This window comes from Erithacus rubecula (genome assembly GCF_903797595.1).
Source record: "Erithacus rubecula genome assembly, chromosome: 23".
Taxonomy (NCBI): domain Eukaryota; kingdom Metazoa; phylum Chordata; class Aves; order Passeriformes; family Muscicapidae; genus Erithacus; species Erithacus rubecula.
In genome coordinates, this window is record NC_136675.1 from 6,072,712 (window position 1) to 6,097,511 (window position 24,800).

Here is a 24,800-nt window from a genome sequence, read left to right on the forward strand (position 1 = left end):
AATGGGCTTATTTCCCCCTTTTTTACCAAATTCAGAGGGCCTGTGGTGATGTGAGTGTGGTGGGGCTCAGCCCAGAGTCACTGGCACTCATTGCTTTAATGCATCATCCTAATTCAGCTTAATTAATTGTAGCCTAACGAGCTCTGAATTTCCCTGTGTTTGCTGTGGGGACACATATCAGTCTCTGACAGAGCTTGGGAGCTCCTGGAAGTGGCTCCTGCTCTCTCCTGGTGATGTTCTTCAGCCTCCTGAGGGCTGGAGTGTTTTAATCAACCCCCAGCATTTGGGTTTCATATCTGGATGACATTTGGGGCTGCAATAGTCAGATGTGATTTACTGGTCTCCCTTTTGGCTTCAAGTCTGTGAAGCAATGAGATTATGTCTGGTTCATTTGGAAAGCAGCTCTAAGATGTCTTCCAGCCTGTGAGAACAAGTCCCTGGACTCTCATCACTGATGGGAATTTGCAGGAATTTATGGTCTGGATATGTTTGTTAGGATTAAGTTCATGAGCAGTTCTTTGGGAAAGCATCAGGAGAAGTGAGGAGAGGCTTGTGGGTGACCCAAGGTGCAGCCCCTTCTGTCCATGAAAGCTTTAAACTGTGTGGTTAGAAAAGAGAGACTTGCCTGGAAATGTGAATCTGCCTTTGGTTGTGACATCTGGTGTCCAGAACAGGGACACTGGTGCATCCTGCATCTCTGGGCAGAGAGAGCATCAGCACAGGGCTGGTTTGAGGAGTTTCATCCCATTAAAAAAGGAGGATATGGGGGAATGAATCCCCTCAGGATTCAGCAGTTTTATTGGGTATAATTCACAAAATCACTCTCAGGGTAGCAACTTCCCAGGGTGGCAAGACACCTGTGGTCCCTAGAATTGCAGCCCATGCAGGAGCCACGTTATCCCTGCTCTCTGGGTGATGTTGGGGTGCTGGCAGAGCTGCCCAGCTCCAGGAGCTCCAAAAAGGCAGGAGCAGCTCCAGGAAAGTGAGGAGAGATAAAGGGACTCCAAACCAAATGAACGGGCAGGTGGGCAGTGCAGACTTTGGTTGGTTCCTGGTGGTCTCTGTCATGCAGCAGCCATTCATCACTTGCTGTCTGCATCCCTCACACTTCTGTCTTGTCCCTCTTGTCCCTCTCCCTGTCCCCTCTGCCCAGGTGCCACTCTCCCCTCTCCAGGAGGCTCAGGAGGCAGCGTGAACGGATACCACACATGCAAAGGTGAGCTCACAGTCAGCACCACTGAGCCATCCCCTTGTCCCTTTTTTATCCATGCATTTCCATTCCCTGGGAATACAAACCTCAGTGTGACACCATCAGCATCTCAGCAGAAGGGAAATGAGCTTGGCAGTGGGTTGGGAATTCTCAGCTGCAGCCATGGAGGGTGGAGGTCAGGCTGAAGGACAGAGAGGAGCAGCCCTGGGGAGTGACAGCACCCTGACACCTTGTTAGGATCTGATAAATGGGAGATCATTTTAAGGCCTGCAATTAAATGTATTGGTTCTGTGGGATTATAATGGCATCCAGCCCTCCAGTTTGAAGAGCAATTTTAATTATTGCCCGTTATCTGCTGTTAGTTCGCCAGTTCAACGAGATAATAGGTGCATAAAAATGGCTTCATATCTTGGTGCCAAATTATTCAACCTTGTATTAGCAGAGGCTTTATGGAAAGGGGGCTCAGTTTGCATCAAGCTCACAGAGAGCTTTGTTTATAAACTGTCACAGGGCATAGTGGGGACAAGTGGAAAATCCCATATGGCAGGAGAGGTGAAGATGACTGTCCTGGTTTGGAGGACAGGTGTCTGCCAATAAAGGCAGGAGCTTCTCTTTGAAATGGAGAATGTAAACCCCCTCCCTCCAAATTATTATTATAATTTTGAAATTAAGGGGCTCTGGGGCAAAGATATGAGAATTAGGAATAACAGTTCTTTACTAGGAAAATTAAATAGATAGAAATACAGGATTATAAAGAACAATTCCAACCCTGCCAGAGTCAGAATCCAAGCTGACACCCATCAGTCAGTCAGGGTGGTGGCACAGTCCCATTCCATGGTGGCTGTATACTCCTGCAGTGGCAGATGTGGTTCAGCTGGAGCAGTGCTCCTGGAGAAGGTGCAGTTTCCTCTGAAGGTGCAGGGATGATGTGGAAAGGTCTGGCTTTCATCTGGAATCCAGTGAGAAGATGGATAATTTGCTGTACAAAATCTCAGTTTTTATCTGAGTAGGAAATGTTTGGCTTCTCCCCCTGGGTGGGGCATCTCCCAGTGGGATGATGTAATTTTATCAGTCATGCACTGGGACTCAATGGCCATGAACAGGAGATATCTCCTGGAGGGAGGATGGGCTGTGGGAAGATAAAGATGATTGCCCCAGCTGGTTTAAAGATGGCCCATTAGCAGATAATGTGTGCCAGGAGATCAAGATCACTGCCACACCCAGTTTCAAACAATGGCCCATTAACAGGAGATATCTCCCACAGGGATAAGAGTCACTGCCACACCCAGTTTTAAACAATGGCCCATTAACAGGAGATATCTCCTGGAGGGAGGATGGGCTGTGGAAAGATAAAGATGATTGCCCAGCTGGTTTAAAGATGGCCCATTAGCAGAGGATATCTCCATGGAGATCAGGGTCACTGCCCCACCTGGTTTAACAGATGGTGACAGAATCCACATTCCTGCCCACATCAACCCAAAGAGGCTGAGATGAGGAGCTCTGCACTGCCTGGGGCTGGGTTAAACCCTGTCAGGCTGAGGTGGACAGGGTGGGGGCAGTGCTGCTGACCCCAGGCTGGATTTTTGGGCGCAGATCTGACGGAGATCCAGTGCGACGTGTCGGAGGTGGGGCGGCGCTACCAGGCTCTGGGTGCAGCGCTGCAGGAACGCCTGCAGCAGCTCTCAGCCCTGCTGGACAGCATGCAGCAGGTGCAGGAGGAGGCCAGCTCCCTGCTGCAGTGGCTGGAGTCCAAGGAACGCAGTCTGAGCGAGCTGGATGCCTCCTCCTCACCCACCAGGACCGAGACGATGCGAGTGCAAGCTGAGCACAACAAGGTGATTTCACTCGGCGGCTTTTCGGGGTGGTGGCATCACCTGAAGGGTTGTGTGTGCCCCAGAGGATCCCAGAGATGTGTTTAATTGCACAGAATTGGCCACAAGGGTTTGCCCAGGTCAGGAATTCCAGGCAGAGCCATGGAGCAGCAAAGTTCCCCTTTGCTTTTAGACCTGTTGATGTCAGGCTGATGGAAAAAGAGATTATTTGGAGTGTGGGTCACTCCAGCTTCTGCTGGAAAGCAATTCCCAGCCTTTCCCTGCCCAAGTCAACTCACAATATTGCTAAAAAATTGATTTAATTAAAGAGCAAAGAACACAAATTATCCAGCTCCAGCTTGTAGCTGCTGTTTTATTCCTGCTCAGTAATTCTTTGCCCTGTATCTGAGGAAGTTCAAATCATTCTTTTCCAGGCATTTCTGGCTGAATTGGAACAGAATTCTGGGAAGATCCAGAAGGTAAAGGAAGCACTTTCTGGCTTGCTGGAGAAATACCCAGATTCCCCAGAAGCAGCCAACTGGAAGAAGATGCAGGAAGACCTGAGTAAGTGCCTGAAGCATTAATGAGGCTTCTGTCTCCAAACATCACGTTAGACGTGGCTCAGGAGTGAGGGACAATCCCAAAGTCACGCCAGAGCAGAGTCACTTCTAATTAAAATTCAGTAAACAGCAAACCTATCTCTGAGCTGTCTGCTATGGAGGGTGTTCCTGAGATGAGCACTGTTGTGATTAATGGGATCTCTGGGATGGATGTGGGTTTTAAAGGATTGCCTCCTTAAAAAAAAAAACAAAAAAAAAAGGAGGGGAAAAATGTGTTAGCGGCACAGGTTGATTATTTTGATTAAAAGCTTCACTGCTTGATATAAAATTCTAGTCATTAGTGAGGCTATCCTAGGTAATTAAGTGTTGACTAAACAAGGCTGTGTGTTCAAATAGAAGCCCAGAGATTCCCTTCTTTGAAGCAGCAGGGATGTGTTGACTCCATCCAGGAGATCTGAGGATGTGAGAGTATCCTCATTTCTGGGGCCAGGGGTGTGAGATGGCTCAGCCCAGCTCGTGGCAGTGACTAGAGCACAGAAATCCTGCTTGCAAGGTTTTCTCCTCCAGAGATTCCAAATTCTTTATAGCCACTAGATTTGGGTAATGGCTTGTTAGATGGAAAGTGGACAGAGCCACGCTGGTTTTCTTGGAAAACAGAGATATTTCCATATATACGAGGAGGGAAAAAATAACCTTGGTGATGGAGGGGTGTGCTCAAGCAGAGCCAACAGAGGTTTGGTGCTTCAGACTGCAGGTGGGAGAGGGCCAGCCAAGCCACAGCAGCACGGCAGCAGAAGCTGGAGGAGTCAGCAACACAGCTGGCCACATTCCAGGCTGCTGAAGCCCAGCTGAGGCCCTGGCTGATGGAGAAGGAGCTGATGATGAGTGTGCTGGGCCCCCTGTCCATCGACCCCAACATGCTGAATGCTCAGAAGCAGCAGGTGCAGGTGAGAGGGGTTTGTGTCCTCCTGGTGGGAGCAGGTTGTGTGTTGGAAAGAATGGAGAGTTGGCAAAAAGGTCTCACAGATATAACAAAAAGATCTTTGAGTGTAGGATCTGAAGAAGGTATAGAAATGATAGTAAGTTTTAATATTAAAAAAAAAAAAATTGCTGAGCAAGTTTTACTGGGTAATTAAGAAGGCAAAGAGCAGGTGAGTTGGAAGGGGCTTTTATGACTTAAAGCCAAGGATAAATCCACCTCAAACAAAAGATCTTTTTACCAAGCAAAAAGATTAACATAACAACAGACAAACAAAAACGCTGTTTGCAAGTAAAGATCTCAGAATTTTCCACTGCAAAAAAAACCCAAAAAACAACTTCTAGCTTAAACTGTAACACACTAACCTTTTGTGATTGGAAAGTAGTAACATGAATATGATAATGTTAGTAGGTGTCATAAGCTGTAGGTAATAGTAAAGCTATTGATTGCTTGTAATGTTTTAAGATGCTCTGTAATGAAAAATAAATTTGGAACCAGAACTAGAAGAAGCTTTCAGATGAACCCACAGCTGTGGGCTGGGCTCTGTCACCCACAATCCATGAATTGCTGCATCATTTAAATACAATAAATAGCATTTTAAAGAGCCCACCTGGAGTCCCCCATCCCTCATTTTAGGCTCTTACACTTGTGCTTGTCTTGTGAGTGTTCAGAGACCTCCTGGCTCCTCTTGCAAGCCCTGCTGAGCCCCAAGTGCTGTGAGTAACTTGGAAAGGATGCAGTGCTCAGCTCCCTTCCCTGCATTGACTCACCAGTGAATCACTTGGCCCCTCTTGGAGGATGAAATTGCTTTAAACAAGGCTGTGCTGATGCTCTGCAGGACTTGCCAATGCTGCCCCTCTGCCTGCCAGCCTGGCCCTTCCATTCCTCCTGCTTCCCAATCCTAACATGGCTGGAAGCAGCCACATCCTGGAGCAGAAAAGCCCCAGTGGAGATAATTAGATTTTCATCTCATCTAAGTGGTTTATGATACATTACAGGATAAATAAGAGAGAGACCAAAGTCCTGGAGCTGCAGACCAGCTTTTTAACTTCCAAGGTCACAGTAAATCCTGGGCTACCCAGCCCAAGTGCTGTCCCACCCCAGGGCCTGTTCCTGCTGATTCCCTGGGCTGGATAAAGGTCTGGTTTGTTTTGCCTGTGTGTACTTGCAGCTGTCAGCTTTGTGCAAACATTTTTATGTTATTTCTGTTGCAGTTTATGCTGAAGGAATTCGAGGCTCGCCGGCAGCAGCACGAGCAGCTCAACCAGGCAGCTCAGAGCATCCTGAGTGGCCCTGGAGATGTTTCTCCATCCAGCAGCCAAGTGCAGGATGAGCTCCAAGGGGTCAACCAGAAATGGTCTGAGCTCACCCAGCGCCTCAACTCCCGCTCCAGCCAGATTGACCAAGCCATAGTAAAGAGCACCCAGTACCAGGAGCTCCTGCAGGGCCTCTCAGAGAAGGTGAAAGCAGTTGGGCAGCGCCTGAGCAGCCAGTCTGCCATCAGCACCCAGCCTGATGCTGTCAAACTGCAGCTGGAGGAGACCAGCGAGATCCGCTCCGACCTGGAGCAGCTGGAAGAGGAGATCTCAGAGGCTCAGAGCCTCTGTGATGACCTGTCTGTGCTGATTGGGGAGCAGTACCTCAAAGATGAGCTGAGGAAACGTCTGGAGACGGTGGCACTTCCCCTCAAAGGGCTGGAAGATCTGGCAGGTGAGAGAGGAGGGGTTGTTTAAGAGTTGTTGGGATGTCAGCTCCAGCCCTGCTCTTTGCCAAAGGGTTCTCCCATCACTGGGTTTATAAAAATAATAGGAGAAGGACCATTTATCACTTTTTAGGGTTCTTCATGGGTGTTTTATGTGGGATCATGCATGGGAGAGTTCCAGCTCTAGAAATACCTGAGCCTGGGGAGGGAGCAGAGATGTTTAGCCCCACTGATGTGGCACTTCACCAAGCAGGATGGCACATGCTTGGAAAAAAAAAATCCTAAATTCTGATTGGGGCATGAAGAAACCCCAGTGGCCACCCTCTGATCTTGGGATTCTTCTGGTTACATTTAGAGACTGGTCAGGAGAGCTGAGCCTTCTGCATTACCACTGCCTCTTACTACCTCAGAGATTTATGAATCAGGGAGCAAAATGGTGATGCAATGGAAAGCTCCTTCCTGTTAATCAAAACACAGTTGGTGCATCTGAGATGATTTTAAATAATTGCACTTCTCTTATTTGATTTTGAGCTTAATTGTCACCTTCTAATCTCGTTGCCGCTGCAGCCGACCGGATGAACCGACTGCAGACTGCTCTTGCCAGCTCCCAGCAGTTCCAGCACATGTTTGATGAACTCAGGACCTGGCTGGATGACAAAAGGTGCCAGCAAGCCCAGAACCAACCCATTTCTGCCAAACTGGAGAGGCTGCAGAGCCAAATCCAGGAGCAAGAAGAGTTCCAGAAGAGCCTCAACCAACACAGCGGCTCCTACGAGATGATTGTGGCCGAGGGGGAATCTTTGCTGCTTTCAGTCCAGCCTGGGGAGGAGAAGACCACTCTGCAGAATCAGCTGGTCAGCCTGAAGACACACTGGGAGGAGCTCAGCAAGCAGGCTGCTGACAGACACTCCAAGCTCAAGGACTGCTTGCAGAAGGCTCAGAAGTACCAGCGGCACGCGGACGATCTCCTGCCCTGGGTGGAGGACTGCAAGGCCAGGATGGCAGAGCTGGAGGTCACCCTGGATCCAGTGCAGCTGGAGGCCACTCTTCTGAGGTCCAAGGCCATGCTGAGTGACGTGGAGAAGCGCAGGTCTCTGCTGGAGATGCTCAACAGTGCTGCTGACATCCTGACGGACGCCTCCCAGACGGACGAGGATGACATCCGGGATGAGAAGGCCAGCATCAACCAGAAGATGGATGCCATCACAGAAGAGCTGCAAACCAAGACTGGCTCCATTGAAGAAATGTCCCAGAGGCTCAAGGAGTTCCAGGAGAGCTTCAAGAACATCGAGAAGAAGCTGGAAGGGGCGAAGCACCAGCTGGAGATCTACGATGCCCTGGGGCCTCAAGCCTGCAGCAACAAGAATTTGGAGAAGCTCAGGGCACAGCAGGAGGTGCTGCAGGCCCTGGAGCCACAAGTGGATTATCTGAAAAACCTCACTCAAGGTCTGGTAGAAGATGCTCCAGCTGGATCTGACTGCTCCCAGCTCTTAAGCCAAGCTGAGGTGGCTCAGCAGGACTTCAAGGCCGTGAAGCAGAAAATCAACGACTGCTGCTCTCTGATGGAAAACAAGCTGGAGGGGATCAGCCAGTTCAACAGCAGGGTCAGGGAGATGTTCTCCCAGCTGGCAGACCTGGATGATGAGCTGGACAGCATGGGCCCCATCGGGAGGGACTCTGACAGCCTCCAGTCCCAGGCTGAGGACGCTCGCGCCTTCCTGGGCAAACTGCAGCGGCTGAAGGGCGACATCGCCTCCTCCGAGGGCGAGTGCAAGAGGATGCTGGAGGATGAGGGCAGCCCCGACCTGCTGGGGCTGAAGAGGGAGCTGGAGACCCTGCACAAGCAGAGCAGCAAGCTGGCAGAGAGGGGCAGGAGCCGGCAGGAGCAGGTGGAGACCACGCTGGAGCGCGTCGAGGATTTCTACGGCCGCCTGAAGGAGCTGAGCCTGATGACCACAGCAGCTGAGGAGAACGAAGCCCTGCAGTGGGTGGTGGGGACTGAGGTGGAAACCATCAAGCAGCAGCTGGCAGACTTCAAGGTGAGTTTGATCCATCACAATTTGTTGCTGTTGTTGTTGTTTTTCAAGTGGTTCTCGGCGTTGTGGTTTTTATTTCGAGCCGCGGCGTCTCCGTTGTTTGTTTGTTTGTTTGTTCTGCTTGTGGGTGGGTTTGCACTGGGATGTTCTTGCTCTGGAGGATGTGAAATCCTGCTGGTGGACTTGATAGTCTGTGGTGAAAAGGTGTGGAAAGAGTCTGGGATTGGCAGGAAAATCCCTGTTCTGCTGGTGTTGCCAGCAGCTCGTGGGCTGCTAGAGGTGGGTGGCATTTGGATTTTGGGGGAAGGGAGGGGCTGAGTCCACCTGAGCTGTGAATTTGAACTGTTTGAGAGTCTGGTCCAGATCAGATCATCCTGTAGGTATGGCTGGCCCACTGTTCCTGTTTTTGATCACTCATTCTGGGTCACACATTGCATCCATTTTGGGATCCTTGGGTACAAAAAAAGAGCCACTGTGAGACAAGGAGTGTGCCCAGGAAATAAAACCAAGGTGAAGTTTTATGTCAGCTGCTCACATTTCCAGCAAGGAGCTGATGGAGACCATCAAGATTTGAGAGAGGGAAGAGTTGGAGTGTGTTTGATATATTTCTTTACAGTATTACAGTGTTGGGTTGTGCTGTTACACTACATTAATTATATTAACACAGCTTAGAAATTCTCTTGCTGTGAAACTTCTATTCCTGATGTGCTCAGGAGTTGATGATTGGGCTGATTTACATCTGGCTGCTCGTTTCCTGGTGTTAATGGGGGGGTGGGAGAGAGAGGCAGTTTTACAGCCATTTACTTTTCATCTCATGGCTAATTGATCCTGTTCCACCACTTGAGCAGCTCTGTGAAACCTTCACCAGGACAAGGTGTTTCTGGTTTGAGGTTTGCCTGTCCAAAAAAAAAAAAAAATAAAAAAGAGCTGAAGTGTATTTATGGGACAAATTCAACCTCACCTGATGGTGTTGCTTGTGTTGGGCAGTTTGCTTTGAGCTGATATCAATGAGAAGGATTTAATTCGTCATTAAACACCACAGAGCTACTTGGAACAAATATATCCAAAAAGGATATTTTAGTCCTCAAAATCAGTGAACCTTTCCTGCAGAACAGGGGATTATTCCCAGCTGAGCAGCTCTCATTAGGAACAATGACAAAACCCAGACTGGGCAGGAGCAGCTTAACCCACCCTGGGGTTTGCTGGTGGTGCAGGGCTCAGTGACCTTGGGGTGACCTGAGCCAAGGGGGTTTGGGGTCTGAGGTGTCCTTACCAAGAGTCATGAGTCCTTTGTGGGTGGGAAAGTGAAAGCTGCAGCAGGGGAGGGAAGGTTTTGCTGGGAGTGGAATGGGGGAGAAGCATGAGTGGAGGATGGAGCTGTCATGGTTCCAGCAGCTTTCCTCCTTTTCTTCATTCCTTTATTCCTCCTTTTCTCCATTCCTCCTTTCCTTTATTCCTCCTTTCCTTTATTCCTCCATTCCTTTATTCCTCCATTCCTTTATTCCTCCATTCCTCCCGTGCTCAGTGCATCCCAAGGGATTTTGCACAAATCCTAAAGGTTGCAGAGCTGATCTTAGCAAAGCTTCACCTGCTGCTCCTGTCTTAGGGGAATACAATCCCAAATCCTGATCTGCACATCAGCAGGGACTGCAGGGAGAGCTGTGGATAAACCTGACTCCTTCTCTACTCTCGATTTCTATTTCACCATGCTTTTATTTCTTAATAAATTCCCTCTCTAAGACAAAATCACAACTTTTGCCCTCCTTGGATTTCAGAGCTGGGGCTGCCTGGATTGTCCTGGTGCTGGGTGAGGGATGGGGTGAGGGATGGGGTGACCAGGACTCTCTGGGAGCAGTCACACTCTGTCTGTCCAGAAGGCTCAAATGCAAGGCAGATATTATGTCTTAAGGCATTAATTTTAATGAACATCTGTGTAAATGAGATGCAAATTAGGCATGGCCCCGGGGGCTCCAGGCAAATTGCCAATGGAGGCCTGACAAAGGTGGGCACTTCTGGACTCATTGTGTCCAGATTTTAATAAAAAAAAAAAAAAAAAAAAGCTGCATTGAAGGCTCTGGTGGAGGCTGGGAACGGATGACTTTGGAAGCAGCTCATATTTGAAGCTTCCCATGTATTTTTCTTTTCCCTTTTCTTTCCCCAAAAGGCCACAACCTCCTTAACTTTTGGAAAACTGCCATTTGTGCATTTCCTCTCTCCCTTCCCCAGCCTTTTCCCAGGTCACAGAGGGACTAATCCTGGCTTTGGGATGGATGAGCCCTCTCCTGCTGTAAGTTTTGCTCCTGGCTGGGTTCCTCCAGGCAGGAGCTTGGGAAGCAGCTGTCAGATCATGCTCAGGGGGAAGCTTTGTTTGCAGGAGGGGTTTTGCTTCATGGCATTTTGGGGGACCAGCTCCCATCAGGAGCCAGGACAGTGATCCAGGGTGGAGCTGGAGTTCAGGGAGTGTGGGAAAACCAGGCAGGGGCTGGCTGGGTGTAGCAGGATTGTAAGAAATCCCATCAGGAGGAGATTTTAATGGGGTCATTGAATTCAGCCCTGAGTTTTCTGGGGAGATCAAGTGCAGCTGAAAGGCATTTCTGTGGTTTGGAGCCTGTGCTTATATGGACATCCCAATGGATCACTTCAGATCCAGCTGTGCCACAGCAGAAAATAAAAAGTGGGTTTGGCTCATTTTAAGCTGTCAGAGCAAAGCAACCTCATCTTTAACCCCTGATCTCCAGCAGGAATTGAACCCATGTGGCTCTCATTCCATTGCTGCCTCTGCTTTGTGTAAAAAGGTGCTAAAAGTCGGGAGGATCTTTGTGCTGAGCTTCACAAAGCCGAGTTCAGCACAAGGGACAAGTGCCAGGCACCAACAAGAGCTGCTGGTAGGAATTTCCAGGCTGGGGCATTTCTTCCCCCTCCACTGTCTCTGCTGTCAGCTCAGGTTTCTCAAAGCTTACACTAAATATTAAATTTTAATGACTGGAATCAAATGAGCTACAGTTGAGATGTTTCTAAACATAACAGCTCTGTGGATTCAGTTTGGCAAACTGCAGAATTCCACAGGGAAATGATTCCCCAGGTACAGATGAGACAGGGGGGGTCACTCACAGGAAGGCATAGGGGGTTTCTGGAATTCCCTGAGAATTCCTCACCCCAACAATGGTGAAACCAATGGGATAAAGCTTGTGCTGGAGAGGCAGAGGTGGTTGGGGGCAGAGGTGGCAGAAATCCCCAGGCATGGGCTGGTCCTGGCTGGCCACAGAATTCCCACCAGCCAAATTCTTGGGTTTGTTTTGGGGGAGACATCTGTGCTGGGGTGGCTTGGCCTCCTGGCTAAGCAAGCTTAAGCCTGGCTTTTGTTTATCTTTTACACAGTGGATTTTGAATGTGTGGGTTTCAAAGCTTGTGCTGGGACCCTCTTGGTTGTTTTTGGACAAACTCTTTGAACATTTCACTTAAAAGGCACAGAGTTAAAACAGCCCTGGGGCAGCTGGCAGGGATTTTGGGGCTCAGGAGTGAAGGATCCTGGTGCCTCCCCAGTCATGGAATGGTTTGGGTGAGAACCTTCCACTCTCCCAGGCTCATCCAACCTCTCCTTGAGCTCTTCCAGGGATGGGGCAGCTTTTGTGGGTATTTCCTCCAGCAAAAAAAAATCTCAGCTGTGTCATCCAGGATGCTGTGCTTTGCTGGGGACACTTTGTCCCAGTGAGGAGGATGAAAACAGGATCAACCCTGCATTCCTTCCTCTCAACAGCAGAGCAATCCCCAGAAGGGATTTCTGCAAGAATCTGGAGCTCTGCCCCCAGAATGAAACCCAAGGGGGAAAAGCATCGAACTGGACATCACCAAAAGGTCACTTTGGGTGGGTGCAGGTGCAGCTGGCTGAGGGTGGGGACACCTGGTGACACTGTGGTGGCTCCTGCTGCCACCACAGCTGAGCTGGTGGCGCTGGGGCAGGGCACAGGAATGTGACAAGCCAGGACCTGCCAGTGCTGGCACAGCCAGGCTGTTTATCCAGGATTCAGAGAGTTAATTAAACCCCACCCTGGAGAGCAGGGAGGAGCAGGAGGGGTCTCCCCCATCCAGCTTTCCCCTGGGTGGTGGCTTTGCCAAGGCAGCAGAGGGAAGAGATGGGGTTTGGGGATCCTGCCTCTCCTCCTGGCATTTTTTTGGGGGAGGTTTTTTGGAAACTGGGATTGCTGAATGCAGTGAGCTCTGGCAGTGCTGTGTCTCACCAGTAAAGGCTTAATGCTGGGTGATGAAGAGGGGGAGGGAGAATCCCTAGACAGCAAGAACTGCTGGATTTTAGAGTAGGTCAGGTCGGCCATTGTGCCTCCAGCACCTCTTTGTCTGCTTCAATTAAAGAAAAAAAAAGAAATCAGGGAAGAAATCCCAGGAGTGGTGATGCAGTGAGTGAGGCCCAAACCAGAATTACTCATCTGGCCATTCCAATGCTGCAGGCTGAGCTGGGAGAGGCAGCAGTGAGAGCCAGGGCTGTGCCTTCCTCCTGCCCCCCTTCCTGCCTGGGGCATCTCAGCTTCTCTCAGCACTTTATTTATGAATTTCCCCCAACCTTTCCAGCAGGGAGCTGACTCAGCCGTGCTGTCACAAGTGCCACTGGAGGTGCCTGGTGTCCCTGGGTTTGTCTCAGTGTCACTGATGGTTTTGGAGAGGGGGCTGCCACTGCTGTGACCTCATGGTGTCCCCTGCATGAGCCACTGATGTCAGAGGCAGGGAGGGATGGGTGTGACTGCCCAGCATCCTTTCACCAAGGATATTTTGCAGGAAAATCAAAGTTTGGGTTCCTCCCCAGAAGTTTTAGCCCATGTAGGTTTGCAGCTTGTGTGCTTAGGGGCATTTTGTGACCTTCCTGTGTGGGGTGATCTTGATTTTTTTCCAACCTCAATGATTTTGGTGATTCTCCCTGGGATTGTTAACTCTGCTCCTGCTGCTGCAGAGCTGCTCTTGAACATGAGAGAATGGTTTGGGTTGGAAGGGACTTTAAAGATCATCTCATTCCAACCCTCCTAGGGACAGCAGAGGATGGGCAGGGAGGAAAAAGCAGCATCCCATTTTGGGATTGCAGGGAGTGGAGAGCAGGAGTGACAAGATCCTGACACTCCAAGTCCAGTTTCTGGAGGCAGCAGGACACAGGGCAGCAGTGATCCTCAGCCAGGACAAATGGTCACAGCCTCTGGGGTGGCTTTTTTTGGGCACTCCACACCCCATCAAACAGCCAAGCCCCCGGCAGGTGGGCGAGGGGAGGTGGCAGGGAAGGGACACTCTGCCACTTGCTGTGCCCCCAGCCTGGCTGAGGGTATTTTTAACCCTTGTGTGCCCCCGGAGGAATGCCTGAGGCTCCCGACAGTCGTGGGGTGGGAGCAGCTGGGTGGGGCTGGGCTGGGAGTGGGGACAGGCTGTGTGACAGTGCCATCTCACTGAACGCTTTCCAGACCTACTTAAAGTATCTCTGGCTTGTATTTTCAGCATCAGCAGCACAGGCAGAAATGCCTCCTCTCTGACAGCTGTTAAGCTGCCTTAAAGGCACCATCTCCCCTCGCTGGGGAAGGGGGTGATAAATGGGGGGTGACAAGCAGGGGCTGTGCTGGGTGACAGGGCTGTCACCAAGCCTGGCTCAGGACACTGGCTGGGTGCCTGCTGATCTCCTGCTTGCCCTGGCAGCCTCCTCCCTCCTTGGGAGTGAATTTTAGCATTGAGGGAAGAGCACATGTACCCCTGGAGCTGCTCCTTCCCAGAGGGAAGGCTGTAGGTGTGCTGGTTCATCAGCAAACCACGGGTGGGCTTTGACCTTGACGTGTCAGCAGAGGCACAGGCACTCCCTGATCCCAAGAACAAGAATGAATTAAGCCAAGACTTGCTGAGATCAACCAAATCATAGCGAGGCTTTTTTTTCTTTTCTTTTTTTTCCTCCTTTCCTTTTCTTTTCTTGATCAAATGGTGCCTTTCAGGAGCTGCCTCGGGTCAGTGCTGCAAAAGCCACCCACTTGCAGATGCTTTGGTGACCCTGCCAGGTCTGAGCAGAGGGAGGTGGCCTGAGGAATGTCCCCTCTCCCCAGCACTCGTTAGCTGCTGGTGATGACACTTCACAGTGTTTCCAGGAGATACTAAAAATACCAGCTTTGCATAAGACCAGCAGAGCAGAGGATCCGAGGGAGGAGGAGATGGGAAGGTTTTTGTCTGTAAGGGCTGAGCAGAGGAGGGAGAGGAGCCTGGTCCCAGCAGGATGAAGCTGTGCAGGGTGGGGGATCCATGGGGACATTCCCATCACCCACAGCATCCCAGCCAGGCTTGGGAAGGGAGGGACTGTGGCCACTGGGTCTGGAGCAGGCAGGACTCAGGCTTGGATTAGTCACTGCAGCCTTCCAAGAACAATTGCCAGTCCTCCTGCTGAAGGGGTGGTTTAGATGTGGATTCTCAGGATGATAACACACTTACCTCACTTCCTAAAGAGCCTCAGAGCAATTCATTAATCACCCCCCCCATCCCTGCTGTCCCCCTTTGCAGCTGGTGGGAGTGGGATGCCCACATAGCCCAGGGTGCTTCAATTTGCAGGGAAACAGAGCAGCTGAGGACAAAAATGAGCATTTCAGCAGCTTTCACCTCCTGGCCACGAGGCCCCTGGCACATGGCTCTACCCTCAGGTTGGTGCCAGGGAGTTTTGGGGGGCTCTGTGCACAAAGATGGGGTTCCATGGGAACACTGAGTGCCTGGGGCTGTGCCTGAGCACTGCTGTAACACGTGGGCTCCAGGCTTCGTTCAGGAGAATTATTTATACCAACATCTATATTAGCTGCCTTGCAGGGAAGTTGCTGTGGTGCAGCTCCTGCACTCTTGGAAGAACAAAATAAATATAATTTTAATTTTTTTTTAAACAGCCCTCACTGCAGCTGTGCATCCAAAAGTGCAGGAGGTTTCTCTGGGAGTTTGGATTTTAACCTCTTCCTAAAACTTTCCCCGTGGAGGTGCAGACCTGCTGAGGTTTCCTCCCACAGCCTGAATGAACAGGCTGCAAGGTTCCAAATGGCTGATTCAGAGATGTGCTAGCTCCCTGCATCCCCAGCAGCTGCAGCCTTTGAAGAGGGGCTGAGGGGTGGCAGAGCCCTGGTGTGAGGTGGGTTTGAAGTCAGCTGTGAGCCACAGGGATAAGGGAGCACCCAGAGCAGCACAGCAGGGTGGGAATAGCCCCAGTGCTCCTGCCTGGATCAGGTGCTGGCATGGCAATCACAAAGGGAAAAAGGAATGAGTGAGGAGGAGAGAAAGAGGGAAAGAAAGAAAAAAGAAATCCCTCTGCCCTTCTGATAAATGCAGCTTTAAAAAAAAAACATGAATCCTCTGCTAAAAATCCCAGCACAACCTAAAGCGCTGTTTCTAAGGGAGATTTTGTGTGTGCTTGATTTGGCTTTGTGCTTTCATTGCAGTGTCTGAGGGAGGCTGAAATGCTCCCTCAGTCCTTCTGTTGGGCTGGAGGCACTTGGGGTTATCCACTGTGCCTTGCTTGGATGTGGCACAGTGTCCCAGCCCAGGGGTGGCACTCGTGGAGTCAGATTTGGACAGAGGGGACAGCTTGTCCTGTGGCTACTCCATCCCTCAAGGCCAGGCTGGAGCAGTGTCCTCAATGGAAAGTGTCCCTGCCCATAGCAGGGAGTGGGACAAGATGAGTTTTCCTGTCCTTCCAACACAAACTATTCTATTATTTGGTCAGCAAGACCTGTAGGGACAAATCTATAGTGCCAAGCCAGGAGCTTTCCTCCATCCCCCCTGCACTCCTAGGGCAGAATGGGCACCAAGGTGAAGTTTAAAGAAGCTTTGAGGGTGGAGAAGACCCTTGTTTGCATTCTGATGTCAGAAATGACCCGTCCATCAGAGATCTGGAGCTGCCTCTGAGCTCTCTTGCTTGTCACATAAAGCAGGTCCCTCGTTTCCAGCTGCTGAGATGCATTAAAAGAAAGCTAAAAATACATTGGTTTCCAAATAGTGCTGTGCCATGTAAACAGTGGATGTGGCACAGCCATAAACAGGGTGACATCAGCCTGTGACAGGGACAGTGAGGTCCCCATGACCCAGGGCTGGTGGCCTTATGAGGAAAGCTTGAAACCAGCAAGTTCAGGAGTCAAATGGGGATTTTCCTACTTGGGGAACATCTTGGTTTTAGCTGAGGGTGTTTTATCCACAGGACGTGGCTCCAGGTCTGGGTTAGGTGACAGGAGCTGCATGGGGACTGAGCAAAAGCCAAGTGAGGGGTCTTGGTGGTCACTTGGAAACACCTAAAAGGACAAAAATCAGGACAGGACCTTCATGTCCTTCCACATCCATCCCTTGCACTGCCACAAAGCTCAAGCAAAGCCCTGACCTTGCAATTCCCAGCACTGTTTGGCACCTGTCCCCATTACTGGGGTGGCACCTGGGGCTTAAAGCTGTGATTTGGGGAACCTGCAAGAGATCTGGCTGGGATCCCTGGGCCAGGCACAGCAGGTTTCCAATTGGCTTTGGTCCCTACCCAATATTTCCCTAATGGTTTTAGAAATTCTTGGTGGGGGGAACGTGTTGGGGGAAGACTTGGCTCGCTCCTGGCACGTGACTCAGTGAGGAAATGGGAAAAGAATTTCTGGCTGTGAAACGGGGCAGCTCCACGTCGAGAAAAAGAGGGAGAGGGAGAGAGAGAGAGAGATCATTCCTTCTTCACAGTGGAACAAAAAAGTCTCCTCGCCCCAGCCCGGATGCCTGGGATTCCTGGAGGGGCCCCAGCGGTAACGGTGCAGCTCCAAGGTGGTAGCAGAGGAACCAGGGCAGCATTTCTGGCACAGCACCCTTGTCCTCTTGTTGTTTCAGCTGCTCTGGATTAATACCAGGGAGCAGGAGCTGCAGTGTCCCCTGCCAAGGGGGAAAAATCCAGGCGTTGGGACACTCTGGTGGTGTTGGCAGCTGGGGCTGGAGGAGGCTGCAGGGCTCGGTGTCCAGCTGTCTGTCCTGGAGGGCTTGGGGGGATGTGGTGGGGACATGTCCTGGATGGGCAAAAGGGCTCCCTGGTGGATGTTTGGAATCCTCCCAGATCCCCACTCCCTCCCCACCTCCTGTGTTTTTCTTTGGTTATATTTAATAGTGGGGAAAAAGGGGGTTCCAAAGGTTTCCCGCTGTACAAATTCTCCATCTGAGGAGCATTTAATGGGCAAATCCCCACCCCAAACCCTCCCCATTCCACAAAACATCCGTTCCCATCTCTCCAAAAGCAAAACAAAGCTTTGGGAATGCTCTGCTGGAGCTGCTGCATGCACAGTTGGTGGGGATGAAGGGTCTGAGAGCTTGGGGATGTGAAAACTGGGCTCCCACCACACCACACCACGACCTTGGCAAAGCCTCCGTGTTTCCAGGATGCCAGTGCATTAAAAAATACTCAAGATTTCATCTCCCTTGGCTGTGGCTCACCATGGCCAGGTGAGAAAGCTTTTGGTGAAGCTGTGGCACAGCCAAGCACAGACCCAGCTCCGATTCTCCCGGTGCCGGTGCTTTTGGAGCGCAGTGCTGCACGTTTTTCCGTATTAAACACCTTGTATTTTTATCCCGGTGCCATAATTCATCCCAAAAGTAGCAGGCCGGGTGGCTGGTGGGGCGGGTTGTTGCCTGGAGATGCGTGGAGGCTGTTCCCAACCCTCCTGTTTTTTTCTCCCAAGTCTGTGACTTCCCTCAGCATCACTTGGCAGCGGTGATTCACGCGGCCGGGCTGCCTCCCTCCCCTCTTCCACTGTTCCCCATCTCTTAAACCCGAGGGTTTTGGGGGAGGAAAAGAAAGGTGACAGGACTCGGGATGAGAGGTTGTTACCCTAGAGCTGGGGCTGTAAAAATAATGATTTTTAGTAAAAGAGCCTGCAGCGGTTGAGAGGAACGGTGACAAGTTGCGAGGTGGCTTTTTTGGCAGAGCGATGGGGGGAGGCAGAATTGCTACTTCGGGGGGTGTTTCGGGTGGGTTTCTCCGGTGATTTCGGAACTCGGCTCTTTGTGCGAGGGCGGGTGCGAGGAGCAGAGAGACCCGATGTGTGTGTAGGGGGGTGGAATCTCCATCTCCATCATCATCATCCCCCTCGCAGCGGCGGCTCGGGGAGCAGCGGACAAAGGGCCGGGCGAGCGGGGCCGGTGGCGATGGGAGCCGGAGCCGAGCCAGGGCGTTGCTGCTCTTTGTCGGGGGCTGCCGCCTCCCCCCGGAGGAGGGGCCATGCCCGGCGGGGCGGGTGCGACCATCCCCGCGCCGCCACCGAGCATCGCCATCCCCCCGGCGGCATCGCCGCCACCGCTCCGCTCCTCCCGCATCCCGGTGCGGGGAGGGGAAGGGGGTCACCGGGGTGCTGGGGGGGGGGGGTGTGCGGGAGGAAGGGGCGGCCCCGGTTGGCGCCGCTCCGCCCCGCGGTGCCGCCCCCCGCCCGCCCTCCGCCGGGGCTGGAGCTCCGCGGGTGCCGGTGCTGGCGGCGGCGGCGGGGCCGGGGCGTGCGGCGGCCTGTGCGGCTCGGCCTTTTGTTCGGAGAGCGGGCGGAGGCGGCGGGGAGCAGGAGGAAAAGCAGGAGGAATAAGAGGAGGAGGAGGAAGGCAGCACCATGCATCCCGCCGCGCCGGCCGGGGGCTGCCCGCGGGGGCGGCGCGGAGCCCCCCGCCCCCGGCCCGGCCGCTGAGCCGCGCACAAAAGCGGCGAGAGCCGAGGGAAGCGGACGGGAGGGCGGCCCCGGGTGTGAGTGTGTATGTGTTTGATCCCCTCCGTTCCCAGCCCCGCATCGCCGCCGGTACCGGCTCCGTGCCATGGCCGGGCCGCCCGGTAACGCGGAGCCGCCGCAGCCCCACACCGGCCGCCGGCAAAGTTAGTGCGAGCGGGGCCGGCAGCACGGCCGGAGGAGGAGGAGGAGGAAAAAGAAGAAGAAGAAGAAGAAGAAACAGCAGCAGCGGCAGCAGCCGCCTCCAGCCGCGGCTGCTCCCCGTCGGCTCCCGGAGAGGCAACTCAGGGGATTCCATCCCGCTCCGTCCCTTTGCCATTTTTGGATGCGTTTTATAGCCAATTTTTTTTTTTTTTCCCCCTGGGGAGAAAGCGAAAAAAAAAAAAAAAAAAAAAGCGAAGACCCAGCAGCCTTCCTCCACCGCCGGACTCTGCAGCCGTGCCGCCAGCACCGAGCACCCCCCCGGCTGGATGATTTTGGGGGTTCCACCACTCCCGGTGGCACCGGCAGCGACAATGCCATCATGTTTTTGAGACAGGAAACCTCCGAGTTTGCCCTGCATGAAGAACTTCCTGTGTTTAAAGTTGTACGAATATCCGCTGACAAGCTCAGTTCAAATGAAAACACGAGAGTCGGGGGGAGAGGCTAATTCGGACCAGCTGGACTCGCACGGCGCTGGGAGCCGGGCAGAAAACGCGCGGAGCCGCTCGCCACTGCCAGCCGGGAGCGGCCGGGACAAGCAGTGCCTTTGTTAGTCAAGAAGGACGGGCGGGATGATTTAAGAGCTTCAAACTCTTCCGCCGATTCTGTCGTGAGCCGCTTGGAATATTTTCGCGGAGCTGTTGGATTTTTGGATGTTCTGCTGATGGAGGGGGTTTTTTTAGGGGGATGAGGAGGTGGGGGTGAGATGGGTTGTTTCACTGCTCAGCACCGCCGGTGCTGCCGGTTCCTCCTCCCGTCCCCGTAGTGGCACTTTGGGATTAAAGGCTGCCCCGGCGGGTTTGGGACCTGCTGGTTGTGTGATGCTTCTTGCCGTGGCGGGCAAAAGGTTGCCAGGGTGGTTCTGTCATCCTTAAGGACGAGAGTATGGGCAAACCACTGAGCCGGCCAGACTGTTTACGGCAGAACCGCACGTGCCTGGGGAAGGGCGAGGATGAGGATGGTTATATAGAGGATTGCTACGTGCCCCAGAGATCCATATACGACACGATGAGAATTAACGAGCAGATCGATCAGGGATCGAAGCTCAACCAGCTCTCCAAGAGTACCCTGGGCAAGGGGGATGGCAGCACCATATCCAGCAACGGCACTCTGGGAGCTGCCAACGTTTTTGAGTCCAGACCCCCAGAACCCAAAAAGTTGGATGAGCGAGTCATCTTCGACCAGCTCAAACTCAGCAGCGACGTCTCCAAACCGGCGCCGGCTCCGCCGAAGCGGCGGCCGAACCCCGAGAAGAAGGAGAACGTCAACCGGCGCTCCTGGAAGTCCTTCATGCCGCCCAACTTCACCGAATTTGCCGAAAGGATGGGGGCTTCTCTCAGCGAGGTGTCGGAGGCGGGCGCCTCCAACCCTTCCCTGCGGGATAAGCGGGATTCCAGCGCCTTGCTGGCCGAGCCCCCGGGCCAGCCCGACCACGGCGAGCCCATGTCGGAGTCTCTCACCTTGGAGCACGTCTCCAAATCTTCAGGCACGGCTGAGGCGCTGGTGGCCAAGCAGTTTGGTGTGGAAGGGTATGGTGGCCCCAGGGATGAGCGCCAGGCCCTGCTGAACGCTGGTGACAGCCGGGTCAGGGACCTGGCCAGGGCACGCCGGCTCCCCAGTGCCACCTGGCCACGAGCCAGGAAGAATTTCATCCGGGGAACCTTCAATGATGGGCGCCAGGAGACCCTGGAGGCCTCCGAGTCGGACTCTACAGTGGAGAACGTGAACCTCTCTCCGTGCCTTAGTGAGGAGCTGCTGGACACGGGGCTGGATATTCTCATCACCTCCAATCTCAGGGAGAAAACGGAGTCTGAGCTGAGATTTGAGGAGGACGAGCGCTGGGTGATGATGGAGGAGTGGGAGGAGGCGACGCTGTCAGAGAGAGGAAAGGCTGTTCTGGTGGCAGAGGAGAAGAGGAGCTGTTGCTTGGCAGATATTTCTGAAGAAAGGGAACAATCCACTGCTCCGGAGGATGGCTCTGCCCCCAGCCTGGGCACCTCCCTGTCCTGCACGTCCCCAGAGGGTGGTGGCAGCATGTGCTGCACGGAGGATGCAGCAGTGCAATGTGGGGTTGAGGACTTTGCTCCAGTTCTGGAGTGCTCAACCAGCCCCACGGGCCCCGAGCTGTCCGACACAGACTCAGTGCAGATGTTCCTGGAGCTGGAAGAGCGGTGCCTGAATGAGGGTGGGGGTGATGGAGCTGTCCCCAGCTGCCTGCAGGTTCAGATGTCCCCGATGGACTCAGAGGGGCTGGACACGGATTCGGCCAAACTGGCTGGGCTGGTGGTTGAAGGGGGTCAGCAGAGGGATATCAGCGCCTCCGACTCTGCTGTGGTGTCAGATCTGGAGGACTTTGATGTCACCTGCAGCTCACAGGTGCTGAGCACGCTGGAGCCCTTGACAGAGCCCTTCTCAGAAAGGGACACCTTGGCTGTCACCCCCACGGACTCAGATGGAGGGGCCTCCCCCAGCCCCGTGGCCATGGTGGGGCTGGGGTCCCTGCTGGAGTGTTCCCCAGCACTGCTGGGGGAGGCTGATCCTGATCCCCTCGTGGAGCCAGAGTTTGGGGCTGGTGAGATGCCCTGTCCTGGCACAGGGGCACATCCAGCTGCTGGACTGGGGGGAGATGGATTCCCCAGTGCTCCCCTGGGTTGGGGTGAAGATAACCAAGACTTGCTTCCTGGCCAGCCCCCAGACACAGCAGTGGAGGAGCTGGGGTCCCCCCCAGGGCACAGCCAGGCTGGCACTGAGGGCATGGATCCATTCAGGACCCGTCACCTTCTGCCTGGAAGGACTGAGGTCACCAGCTGGGATGTCCCAGAACTGGTTTCTGAGGATGAAGCCACAGATTTGGGATCAAGGAGTGGAGCTGAGGGCTGGACTCATCCAGCAGAGAGTGGGGATGTTTGCTCTGCTTCTCTGCTGCCTTTCCACGCTGGCTCTGCATCAGAGCCAGGCTCCAAGGCTCCAACAACATTCCCACTGCCTGTTGAGGACCTCCCATGGGAAATGGTTTCCCTGGGCCGTGGCCTGTCTCTGGAAGGGTCTGCCCACTCAGAGGGGTGCCCCATGGAGGTGGCTGTCACACCTGGGGGGACACCAGCAGCCATCCTGCAGCCAGGAGATGTGGATTTGTTGTTTGTCCCCAGCTGGGAGCTCCCACATCCTGCCAGCCCAGCCGCCCCTGAAGAGTTTCCTGGCACGTTGGCCACTGCAGGGCCTGCCATCCCTTGGGATTTTGGGGAGCTTTCTGCTCCAACCCACCCTCTTTCACCTGGAGACGTGGCTGTCCTGCAGCCCCAGGCTCAGGGGATGCCACCAGCCACCAGGCATGCTGCCATGGATGCTGAGGAACCCCCAGGAGACACCAGCACTGCCATGCCCCTGATGGTGGAGGAGCTTCTGGAAGCCCCAGCCCCCTTTGCTGACGTGCCTGTGGCCACTGTGCCACTCTCCCCTAGTGCCAGGGACCTCAGTGGTGGCCCTGTGCCATTGGCAGTGGCCTTGGGGGACACAGATGACTTTGCCATCCTGGAGCACCTGCCTGCCGAAGCGATGGCTTTGGAGCATGACCCTGCTGTGAGCACACCTGCAGCAGGGCTGGCAGCTTGGGAGGGCCCCCCTGGTGCCTTCTCAGCCCTCCCAGAGGGTCCCAGCACCCCAGAGCTGCTGGGGACCCCCTTTACCCCAGCAGCCAGGGCACAAACCCTCCCCAGGGCTGTGATGAGGGGTCCCCTCCATCCCCACAGCTGCGGGGGTGCCCTTTCCTCGTGTCCCAGCCAGGCAGAGGGGGCACTGGGCACGGAGGGTCCCCTCCTGGCAGAAGGGCCCCCTGCTCTCCCAGATGGATTCGTTCCAGATAACGAGGTATTTGTTGCTCAGGCTCCCTCAGCCGCCGCTCCGGGCGCAGAAATCGCTTTTTTTTGCACTCCAAGGGTGGGTGGGAGCTGGGAGCCCACTCAGTAATGCAGATCTGGGCTCCAAACTGCCTTCTCCCTCCTCAGATCAGCTCCAATTTGGCAGGCAAAAAGTTTTTTGTTTTTTTTTTTTTTGGAGTGGGGGGGAGGGGGGAATTGTGTGGTTGTGTAAGTGAGGGAGGCGAAAGATTCTCGCTGCTCGATGACCTGAAATGTTGACTGACACTTTTTGGCTTATTAAAGAACTTTGTGGTCACTCAGATGGAAATCACGGACTTCAGAAAAAAACCTTCTCACTGGTTCCTGGCAGGGAGTTCCCATCTTTGAAGCAGAAAATATATCAGGAAAGAGAAACCTGTAAAATGAATTAAGGGCAAGCAATTCCTGTCCCGTGCAGTCATCGCTGTCTGCATTTTATTTTTTTTTTTTTTCTGTGAGCACTGAGGTGCTGAGGCTCAGAAGGAGCTCAGGAAGGGGCTCAGCTTCTCTCTGCTTTGTGGGGATTTTGTGCTGCTCGTGGCTCTTGCCTGGAGAGACCTCAGTGCTGGAGTTCCCACAGCCCAGCCCTGATTTCCTGCCATCTGGATGGAGAAATATCACTAAGGAGACATCAGAAGTTAGTCAGCACCAAAAATCCCGATTTGGTGGCAATTACTCATCCTTTGGGCTGTACCATCCCTTGGAGATACACACGTGGAGGGGCTTGGAGAGGTGGTTTCACATGGGGGGTCCATGTGAGCAGGGGCTGGGACACCCAGAGGGGACCTGGGTGAGGGAAAAACCACTGGATTCTTTCCATAATTGTCTTGTTGCTTGAAATTCAGTGGGGGGGAATCTTTATTTTAATGATTGTTAACCCCACAAGCATTGCTGGAGCTGCTTCCTGAAATTCCACGTTAGGGTTAAGGGAGATGAGGGAAGCAGAAATCGAGGGGATGTTTTTGGGAAGCCTTTCTGGGAGTGAGGAGGAGCTCTGGTGGAGCAGATGTCCTTCTGCTCTCCCAAAATGTCTGTCCAGCTCTTCCCCAGGGCAGGACACCTCTCTGCATGGCAAAGGGGAGTCACTAAATATTTGTTTCCAAGCTGAGTCACAGTGAGGTTAATGAACTAAATCACTGGAATCTTTTATGAGCAGAGGAAAACAAGTGTGTTGGACACCCTCAGGCTGTTGCTGGGATTATTTTTGTCAGGCTCCTCAGGGAGCATCAGGCTCTCAGACTGGCTCATACCTGTGTTGCAGGTACCCCTGGTTGGACCATCCAGGCTTTTTTTCCCTCCATGCCTGGCTCCTTTGGGGTTTGTTTTGCAGTGCATGGAGAGCTCAGACCAGCCCAGCATGCCAGGCTTATCAGCCTGATCCTTTTGTGGGTTTGGCTCCTCTACCCAGCAGCTCCATATATAAACAGTAACAGGAGAACAGCCCAGGAATCAGCGATTCCAAGTCCCCATTTATTTCTTATAACCATGGCAGAATTCTCCATGAGCAAACAGCTCTGGACAGTGTCTGCCAGCTCACCCTGCACTCCTGTCCTGGAGGGACCTCCCTGCCTCCAGTTGCTGAGCTCTGCTGGCAAAAAGTTGCTTTTTTCCCTTTGGAAATGAGGCAGGGAGTGTCAAAGCAGTGCCTCTTGCTGGGGCTGGGAGCTGTGTGTTTGAGGGGATTTTG

General features: G+C 53.2%; 1 protein-coding gene across 5 annotated transcripts in view; it reads left to right on the top strand.

The window, feature by feature from the left end:
* Nucleotides 1-24,800, top strand: part of MACF1 (microtubule actin crosslinking factor 1) — a gene marked incomplete at its 3' end in the record, with an annotated part of 145,532 nt that overhangs the window by 80,018 nt on the left and 40,714 nt on the right. For all 5 annotated transcript variants that reach the window (XM_079325687.1, XM_079325688.1, XM_079325685.1 and 2 more), the window contains 6 exons: nucleotides 1,154-1,216; nucleotides 2,804-3,045; nucleotides 3,456-3,585; nucleotides 4,329-4,528; nucleotides 5,775-6,270; nucleotides 6,830-8,301. In XM_079325687.1, the coding sequence (XP_079181813.1) occupies nucleotides 1,154-1,216; nucleotides 2,804-3,045; nucleotides 3,456-3,585; nucleotides 4,329-4,528; nucleotides 5,775-6,270; nucleotides 6,830-8,301 (2,603 nt within the window). The remainder of the gene's footprint in view (nucleotides 1-1,153; nucleotides 1,217-2,803; nucleotides 3,046-3,455; nucleotides 3,586-4,328; nucleotides 4,529-5,774; nucleotides 6,271-6,829; nucleotides 8,302-24,800) is intronic.